At 19.5% G+C, this 11,173-nt stretch overlaps 1 protein-coding gene across 1 annotated transcript, besides 1 other annotated feature; it reads right to left on the bottom strand.

Annotated features, from left to right (window-relative positions):
* Positions 1-2,026: 2,026 nt before the first annotated feature.
* Positions 2,027-3,501: a repeat region.
* Positions 3,502-10,083: 6,582 nt separating this feature from the next.
* On the bottom strand, positions 10,084-10,845 carry PRELSG_0000800 (Plasmodium exported protein, unknown function; the record flags this gene model as incomplete). The annotated part of the gene is made up of 2 exons (XM_028675446.1): positions 10,084-10,533; positions 10,660-10,845. The coding sequence occupies 2 exons, from the start codon at positions 10,843-10,845 to the stop codon at positions 10,084-10,086; spliced, it is 636 nt and encodes a 211-aa protein (XP_028531142.1).
* Between the last annotated feature and the right edge of the window lie 328 nt (positions 10,846-11,173).

Genomic DNA, 11,173 nt, shown 5'->3' with positions numbered 1-11,173 from the left:
ATACACAACTATATACATCCATATTATATATATATATTTTATAATTTCATTATTTTTAATAAAAATTAATAGTACACATTAAAATAACTAAAATTATTCTTTTTTCTTTTTTTTTTTCTTTTTAATACATATTAAATAAACTTCATAAACAAAATTAAAAGTGTAAATTTTAAATCTTCAAAAATTTTCTACTAAAAAATGTCAAATTGAATAAATTTTTAAGATATTTTTAATGTTAATGTTTTTTATCTTAAAATCTAAATCTAAATATATTTAAAATTGTAATTTATTTCTATTATTATTTTTTTTTTTAATATATTGTATTTTGTTTTTCTTTTTTTTTTTAATTGAACATAAATTATGTGTACAAAAAAAAAAATAAATTTTAGAAAAAAAAGCAAAAATATAATAAATATAAACTTTTTTTTCTATTTTAAGAGTTTTGTCTCAAAAAATGTAAACTGATCCTTTAATAAAATTTTAGTAATATTTTTATGAAAAAAATAAACTAATTTGTGTATATTCATTTTAAAAAGATATTTTAATTAATAGTTGGAGCATATCATTTATTATCCTTATTAGAATAAACATGCAATAAATTATCTTTTAAAATATAAAAAAAGAAAATTTATTTTATAAGGTTTATGTAATATTATAGTTTATGTAAAATATTTCTCAAAAATTAAAGATATAATGAAATCCTTTCTAATCATATTTAATTAAATATAACATATTCTAATCTAATGCTTAAATTAAATTTTATTAAAAAAAAAATGATTATGAAAGAGGTTTAACTTTATTCTATAATTTAACATTTTCGATTTTAATTCTATATTATCACAAAAATTTGTTTTCTCATATATTTTATTTTTTTATATTATAATTTATCTTGATTTATAAATGAATTTTCCTTGAAATTTTCTATTGTATTTAATATAATTTATTTTTTATTAATTCTATGTAAAATGCACTTAACGAAAAAAAATTCTTTTTATTTTATTCCATTAATAATTATAATACTTTAATTATATAATAAACATTAATTATTTTTTAACTTGCTGTTCTAATACACTTGTAGTATTTTAAATAGTCAGGACATGTAGGTAAAGTTCCTTTTATTTAGTTTATTGAAATATCAGTTATTATGGATAATTTTACACATTATTAATATAATTATACTATTTATCTACTAATAATTGCCCCTTGAATGAATTTTCTAGAGTATTGAACAAATAAATTAATAAAGAGAAACAGAGATGTTCTATTAATTTTATATATTAAAATTATTTTATTTAATCTAGTAATATGCAAATTTTATATATTTAATTTATATAACTAAGCAATTATTTCTTTATAGGCATTTTTTTACTTTAATAAGTAAATATAACTTTATTTTTGTTAAAAACTTAAATATCCTCATTAAAATTATTGAATACGTAAAAATAAGTTAATTACAACAAATAAATAAATTTAAATTGAAATTACTAACAGTCTTAAAAACATATAAAAATTAAACACTAATAAAAAAGAAGCTTTCTTGTTTTCTTTTTAAAAGAAAGTACAACAATTTTATTGCATTAAAATTTAACTTGATTTAATTATAAAAATTTTATATAAGCATTTCTCAAAAATCCATTCCTAAAAAAAAATAGTATTTTTTTTTTTTTTTAAAACCAGAAAGCGTGCGACTCACTATTTTCTCATGAACAACTATTATTTTATAAAAGGTTAATATCTTTTAAATTACTTTTCACACCTTAATTTTTATATTTCAACTAAAAATTGCCTCTTTTATCAAAAAGAACCCCCCCAAAAAAAAAATTATTAAATTTTTTTTTCTAATAATTATAAAGATATATAAAGAATAAAATAAACAAAAAAAATATAGCTTTATATATTTTTTTCCTTTTAACTAGCATCATTGCCTAGTTGGCTTGTGTTTTCCTAACTAGTAAGCTAACTTTATATATTTTAAAAGGTGAATCACATCTTTTATTAACCAATACTCTAGCAAAGTCTTTGAATGAGAAATTAATAAATCAATACTACATCTCTTAGCAAATTATTTTTGTTTTTCCGTGTTGCATCAGGAATTTCTTGACAAGTTGAAATATCATATATATCTTCATATTCTTCTTTAAGATTACTCCAATATAATATCATATAATCTGGAGGATCAGTATCATCACCATATTGACCTAATAACTTAATCATCTAAACTATTTTGTAATTCTTCAATATATTCAAATTCTAAATTAAGTCAAGACTATCTTAATTTCCAACAATGTAATTTTACAGTATTAATTGAATCCACTCCAACTATGCAATTTTTTTTTGATTAACATTTTAGTTCCTTTTATGTAACAGTCTAATGTTTCACAATATACGAATATTGCAAAGATTTATTTTTTAAGTGAACTTCATTTCCGTTGAACATCATTTAATTTCTTAGAAGCCATAATGAATCTAGTATGATCCATATCGTTATCTATATTAGTTAGTGTTTCCCATATAACACGATATTATGCCTCAGTATAAGTATTACACAGTTTTTCTAGCTCGAGGAATGACATATAGGTTATTTCAGACATCTCTTCTTTAATTTGCTCCAATATCTTTAAATGCTCCTCATTCTATTCAAACTTTTTCTCTTCAAATAATAAAGGAACTATTTTATAGATCCATTCTAAGAAGTTCTTTATATAAATTCCATAATAATTAGCAGTTCCCAAAAATGATCTTAATTGTTTCTTTGAGTTAGTCCATTATAATTCAATATATGTTTTCACTTTATCTAATGAGAGTTTTATTCCTTTTCTATCAATCACTTGTATTAAATATGTTATAGATATTTTGAACAATTCACATTTTTCTAGATTTATTTCAAGATTATTATCTACTAGTAGTTCATCTATTCTCCTAAATATCCTATAATGTTTAGTTATCATTTTCGTCAAAATGATTATGTCATCAACATATACAACTTTATAATTTTCTTAAATTAACTCCATAAAAAGCTTTTCCATTATTCTCTGAAATCATGTAGAACTTTTTTTCAGTCCAAATGGCATTATGTTAAATACGAAGATTTCTTATTTGAGAACTATAAAAATTATATATTGTGTGTCTATTTTCTTCTAATGCTATGTTCTAAAAAATATTTTTGATATATATTTTTGAATGCTATTTAATACTATGAAATTTTTGAAATATGTATTTCATATAAGGAGAAACATATAAATAATCTAATATAAATTTACTTAAGTAACGATAATCTATATTTACTCCCCATTTTTCATCCTTTTTCCGAATCATTACAATAGATGGTGTTAATTCTGCATTAATAAATTATAATTTTTAATTGTAGTATTCCGTCTTCCTTTTGGTATAATAGTGTCCTCATCTATTCACTCAATAGCCTAGCGTTATAACGATGAGATTTTCCATGTACTTTAAGAGAAACTTTCTATTTATCTGTAGATTTCATGTTTTTATCTTCTCAAAGTTTAATGTTCCCTTCTAATAAAATTTTCAATTTATCTTTGTCTTTTGGATTAGTCAAATAAGATTTATCAATGAAATTTTAAATAAATTCTTGATTTGTTTTTTTGTCCTTTCTTCTATTTTTTAAGATTTAATTTCCATGACATAATAATATTTCCACCATCTTTCATACTAAAATACACCAATCGATTCATTACAGTATTAAGAAGTATAACAAAAAGTTTATTTTCATTAATTATTTGCAAAAATCATTGTTATTATTTGTTAGTGTATATCATTTTTATCGTTACCTTTTTAGATTTTCCTACATTATAGCTGTGATTTATTAATTGGTTATTTAATGTCTTTGTTAGAGTGTTAAACAAACAAATTAAAAAGAGCATGTGTAACTAAATATACTAATTTTAATACATATACTTATTTTTACTATATATGGAAATATTTATAGCATTGGCCAATGAATAAATTCATTTCCTTTAATTAGTATGCAGTTTTAAGTTTTACCTTAATAAAACTTATACATATGCGTGATTAATTGAATAGAATTAATCAATTAATAAGAACAAATTTTATTTTGTCTTACCTAGGAGTCCATTGTATAAAATGCTAAAGTACTAATGCTGTGGCCAATTTAATATGCCTAATAAAAGTTTTTAAGACACATCTCGGTTACAACTATGCTAACGTCTTTTTATTTTATTTGTGTTTATATTTTTTGGGGGGAGAAACTTTTTTTTTTAGTAAAAGAAATGAATGAGAAAAGAATGGCAAGAGAATTGCGTCAATTAAATTTTTATTTAATTTATTATAAATTTTAGTTTTTAAAAGTGATTTAATTAATTTTGTATTATATAGAAACTTTAATGCAAAATACAAATGAATCCTAAAATTAGCTCTTAGCTTGGATATTCATCACTTTTATTAAAGTTATTGAAAAACCAATTAATAAATCAAGTATATATAACGTTGAATTTGAATTAAGAAATTCTGTATCTATCTACAGATATATACTTACCTTGAAAAAATTTATACTCATTTACAAAGAATAAGTATATTTTTTTAATTTAGAAGCACACACAAATAATTAAGTTACAACAAGTAACAAAATTAAATTCTAAGTTATTGACTATTTAGAAATATACAAATCGAATATAACGCAAACATTATATTTTTATTTATTAAAAGAAATAAAAAGTTATTTTATAGTCATTTTTCATATATTAATTTATATATAAGTAAAAGTTAATTATTTCTTCAATTTAAAAAAAAAGCAACAAAAAAAAAAATAATAAAAAAAAAGGTTTTTTTTTTTTTTATATTTACAAAAGATATATAGAATAAAATAAATAAAAAAAAAAAATATAGCTATATATATATATGTCTTTAACTAGAGTCAGTGCTATTCGACTTGTATTTTCCTGACTATTAAACTAACTTTATATATTATAAAAGGTTAATAACATCTTTTATTAGCTACACTGATAAATATTCCAGAAAATGCAAATGATGGAATTTTAAAGTAATATTCCATATTTAATTCTTTTGCTATACATGTTGATATGATATACAAAACTGCTTCTACTTTTAGTAAAATATATGCTCTCTTTCCACCACTTTATTAAATATCTTCGAAATACTTAATTCTATTAATAGAAGATATTTTTCCTTCTGATTTTTCTGAATTATCATTATTTTAAGACTCTTTCTAATTCTTTCCTTTCATGCACTTTATTATGTTCCTCTTCATAGTGAAAATTTCCTCATTTTCTTTTAGTTGTTTTTCTTTACACCTTTCTTTTATTCTATTTTTTTTTTTTCCTAAGTATATCAATTGTTTATCAAGATATTTCCACATTTGACGGATTTTTTGTGGATTAATTTCATTTTTGAACATTTTGGAATTAATATAATACCTTTTTTTTTTTTTATTATTCCTTTAATTTCATCTTCACCACTTCTCAATGTTTTATTTTTACATGCATTTGATAAATTAATTGTTATATTACAATTTTCACATTTTTTTGTTTACGGTGTCTATTGTGTTTCTTTAAATGGCCCATTTATCCACAACAATAACATTAATTATACAATATATCTTAAGTTTTCTTTGATCTCCCATTATACATCTGATTCAAAATACATACATCAATTCTTGGTCATGTATTTATCTTAACAAAAAGATAATATAATTCTACTAATTTATTAATTTACTTTTCTTTTACTCTTCTAGAGTTTTTAATAAACAAATTAATAAATATTAAGTATAAATACCTAAACTTCTATAGTTGATTTTTATCACTTTTACCCATATAAGTGATAACTTTAATTTTTTCAAGTAGAGTTTAGTTAATTAAAAATTATTCAATTCATACACAATTAAAAAAAATGAAACTATAATAATCTTTTGCATCAACAGAAATAGTATACTCTTAAATATTTTCTCCTTCAATATTTCATTGTACATATATATATTTATAGCATTTAAGAAGTATTTTCAGTGCTTTATAAAAACCACGCTTTTAGCATTACAGAAGTTTCATTGTGTATTTTATTTCCTAATAAATATATACTTATGTGAAATCTATAATATATAATTTTAAAAATATATAATTAATCGTATAAAAAAAATAAATGAAAATTATAAAAGTTTATAATAGAAAAAATTCTCTTCAATTTTAGCTATGTAGAAGTTTTAAAAACAATTAATATTTTGAGAATTCTATGCCTTAATTGTACGAAAAACTTTACTGAGCATATAACTCTTTTCTGTACGTCTATAATTATATAGTGTACCTAATTGAATAATACTCTCTAAAATGTATACTTCTATATTTACTATCATCTATATGCTTTTTATAGAAATTAGTACACTGGTCAATGAATAAATTTATTGCCCTTAATTAATGTATGGTTCGAGGTTTATTTTAATAAAACTTATGTATATGTTTTTAGTTAATTTCATAGTACTAAACAATTATTTATAACTTTTTTTTTTTGAATTATTATTTTTTTTAAAAAAAAAAAAATAATTTTTTTTGGAGAATGCATTTTTATGGAGAAAGATTGAAAAAGAAAAATATAGCAAGTAAATTGCTTTTATTTTATTTTAATTTTTATAGACTTTTATTTTCTTAAAGTGATTTAATTAATTTTGTATTATAAAAATAGAATCTATAATAGAAAATTATAAAGAAGTCCTAAAACTTGCTCTTTATTAACTTGGATATTCATTACTTTTATCCAAGTCTTTGAATATCCAATTAATAAATCATACACCAATAACTAATATTATATTATAGATACAATTACATTTAATATATAAAAAAAGATTAATAATAACTTTTATTAACTACAGAAGATATGGTTTCTGCGAACGTCATATTTTTTGTCATTTTTCTAAGTCTTTGTATCAAGTATTTCTTTGTAATATATAGTCTAAAATTTTTCCATATATATTTTGCAAACAAAAAAAAATTAGTTTCTTCAAAGCATGAACAACTATTAGTAAATAACCAGTAATTCATATTAAATGTACTTATAGCTTTATATATATTTGATTCTCGTTTTAGGAATAATGAAATTCTTTATTTGTATAATTATTTGATCGTCAGTAAGTGATGATATCGCTATCATTATTATTAGCTGTAATATATTCTTTATTTTGCCTTCAGTTTCCGAATCAGTTATTCTTCCTTAATACATTTTCGGTAATAGTGATTCCATTATAATGCTTGTTTCACTTTTTCTTATCCTTTACATTTTTATTCCATTCTCAAATTCTTCAAATCATATAGAATAATTATCTGGTAATTTTTCATTTAATTTTGTCCATCCATTCGATACTTTATTGAATTCCTCTTTTTTTTTTTATGTTAAGTATATAAAATCTCCTGAAGTTTACTGTACTTTCAAATATATTTAGTTCAAGTTTTATTATATCTTTTTTTATTTTGGATTTCTAATTCAATGGAGTTATGCTTTCACGAATTTCGATTTCCTGTAGTTATCAATTGATCTATTAGATGGGCACTCAGTGACTTTGATAGAGTACTGAACAAGAAAATTAATAAATAGAATATAGAATGTGTCTAATGTTTTTAGTTATTGTAAAAATATATTTATGCTACTAATACATAAATTTTATATATATAACTTATATAAATGAGCAATTATTGTTTTGGAGATATTTATTTACTTTAGTAAAAATATACCTTAATTTTTTTATTAAAAAGTTAAATCATTATTGAAATTATTAATTATAAAAAAATTATTTAATTAAAAGGAAATAAATAAATTTATATTATAGATAATAACAGTATTTCAAAAATACTTGAATATTAAATATTAATAAAAATAAAATCCTTTTTGTTTTTCTTTTAATTTTCTAATTTAATTTTTTAATTGTTTAAAAAATTAATTCTGTTTGATAATAAAAAATTTACTAAAACATTTGTATTAAATATTTTATTATATGTCTCAAAAAAAAAAAAATATATTTCATATAATTTTAAAAAATAAATCAATATCATGAAAAAAATTATTAAAAAAAAAAATGTAAGCATTAATTATTTTACGTTAATGTATCAGTGAGTCCCAATTATCTATATAACTTATATGTACTTATCAATGGAGTATATTTTTGATATTTTTAAATATCTTACTGGATAACGTAAAATAAAGCTATAAATTAGTTTTACACGAAATTTATTAAGAAAAAATGAAGCCTTAATAACCAATATAAAAATATTGTTTTATACCATATACCCTAAAAGAAAAAAAAAAATTGTTTTAAATTAATAAATACTTAATGATAAATTATATCTTTATCACTGATGAAAATTAATTTCTATGAAAAATAATATTAATATATTATCAAACGTTTATATTTATTGATTAAAGTTTTAATAAAAATAAATAGAATTATTTACTAAATTATATAAGCATCTTCTAAGATAGGTATTGTATTATGAATAGTAAAAATATTGAATTAACATAATTTTATTTAAAATATTGCAAATTCCACAAGAAATAAGCTATTTATTTCATGTTATATATTATGATAGAATGATTATATATTGGCTACAAATATTTTTACAATAAAAATAATGGGTATCATTCTGTATTATCTTTATTAATTTATTTGTTCAGTATTCCACAAAAGTCTTTGAATAAACAATTAATAAAGCAAGTACATAAAAATACATATATAATGTACTTAACTGTCATTTATTATACTTCTTAATAGAATCTTATAATCATAAAAAAATATTAATAATCCCTTTATTAACCAGTATTAAAAGGTAATAATATATGAATAATCTATTTTTTTTAATTTATATTTAAACTTTATCATATAATTTATGTATTAAAAAAAATTAACAAGATTTTATTTAAATAATTTATTCGTCCGAATAAGCATATATACAAAAAGTATATGCTTAAATAAATGTTCATAAATGATTCAAATAATTAAATATATACGAAATGCTCCATTGTATTAAAGTAAAAATTTAAATTTATTTATTTTTGAGAATAAATCATCAACTATAAGTCTCTATCCCTCTTGTTATAAATGAGAAAATTTATAGAAACAAATATTAACCATATTTATATAAAAAAATATCTATCTTACTGTTATACATAGGTAAAAATAAATATATATTTTTTCTATTAATGTGAATAAAAATGCATTATTTATTTACTTTTTTGAATAAAATATTTGGGATTTTACATGATACAAAATAATTTTACATCAATTTTATTTTTCTAGCTTGAAAAATAATTTTTTCATATTTTGTAAAATTTTATATCATACTTTTTATGATTACTTTATATAGCAATGTATATCTATACAAAATGAAAAAGAATATAAAAAAAAATTCTAACTCAAAAATAAATGTAATTATTATCAATAAAAACATAATAGTAAAAACATATTTAATATAATAAAAGAAACATTATATATACATAGAATAGTAAAGTACTCTCTTTTTAAATAGCTATTTGATAACTATAAATAGTATGAAATAATATAGGGATTACTTTTAATATTCTTATTATGATACAATTATCATGATTAAAATAATTATAGAAATGTTCATGATTATACATATATTCATGACAAATTAATATACTGATTGATTTTTGTTTTATTATGAAATTAAAACATATACGTATGTATTTATATATATTACTTTAAAAAATATATAGGCGCTTATTAAGTAATATTTTAATGTGTATGATAACGTTTCCTCTTTTTTTATTTTGAAAATAATAAAAAAAAGTATTTGAAAAGACTAAGTAAAATGTGTTTTATTCTATTTAATTTCTAATATTAATATAACTATTTCTTTTTTTTTTATAGAATATAATAAAATGGATTTGTCATTAGTACCAAAAAGATTCTTTTTTTTTTCTTTTAAAAATAATTATTTTTTTAAAAAAAAATTAATCAGAAAATGCTTTTTTCTCTAATATATTTAAAAAATGTAATATTTTATGGTTTAATTGCATATAATTTTTTAATTTGATAACTTTTGTTTATTTAAAAACTTTTTTTTAAGAATTTAAAGAAAAATATTAAAATGGAAAATAAAAATCTCCTAATGCATAATGGCATGGATCACATTTTGTAGTGTCATTATCTGACTGGGTTTCATTACATGTGTCATTACTTGACTTAGGATCATTTTCCATGTTATCACTTGAATGATGATTATTTCTCTGGCTATTGCTTAACTGAGAATTATCCCTCCTGATACGACATAACATAATATCATCTCCCTCCATACTGCAATCTATCATAGTCTGAAACTCCTTTGAAAAAAAACTAATTAGATTTTCATCACTTTCATCCTTAGTCTCATCATTTTTACAAGAATTTTGATCACCAAATTCACTTTCTTCACAAGATTTTTTATTATTTCCTTGAATGTTTTGACTTTTATTATTTATCTCATTTTCCTGTTGTGCTAATTTTCTTAAATTACATTCACTTGACCATAGTCTAAAAGATTTTTCTTCATTCAGCTTATTAAAAAAAATATAATTTAAAAATTAATTATGCGAAATTTTTTTTACATCATCACAAATTTATTTTAAATAGTTGAAAGAATTGAAAAAGCATGTATTTCTTAACAATAATTTATGTCCTACTTGTAATAATAGATAAAACAGAACAAACCATAATGTTATAAGTATAAAAAATATAGAGTTTAAGTAATTTCTTGTAGATACTTTTTTCTTATTTTTAGGTAAGTAGTTATTGAAACATTCTGCAACAATACTAGATTTAGCTAAAGATGAATTTGTCAATCTTATATTTTGCGAATTGCATTGCATTGTTCTTAACTATTATAATTTTTAGGTATAATTTTTTTAAATAAAGGTATATGAGTAATTTAATTTTAAAAATAGTTTAGAGTACTACAATTATTTTTCGTTAGGATTGTTATTTCTATTTTTAATAAAAATAAATACAACTACAAAATTACAGAATAAAAAGAATAATAATATATAAAAAAAATTTTTTTTTATGTAAACTCACTAGAATTTTAAAGGTTAATTTTCTTAAAAATTTATATATTGGCTAGCATTAAGTAGTTAAAATAGCAATTTCTTTGAGTACTAAAAATATTTTCTTATAATTTCATTTTATAGAGAAAACTTT

Source organism: Plasmodium relictum (assembly GCF_900005765.1).
Source record: "Plasmodium relictum strain SGS1 genome assembly, contig: PRELSG_00_v1_11, whole genome shotgun sequence".
NCBI lineage: Eukaryota > Apicomplexa > Aconoidasida > Haemosporida > Plasmodiidae > Plasmodium > Plasmodium relictum.
This window is presented reverse-complemented; position numbering and strand designations above follow the sequence as displayed.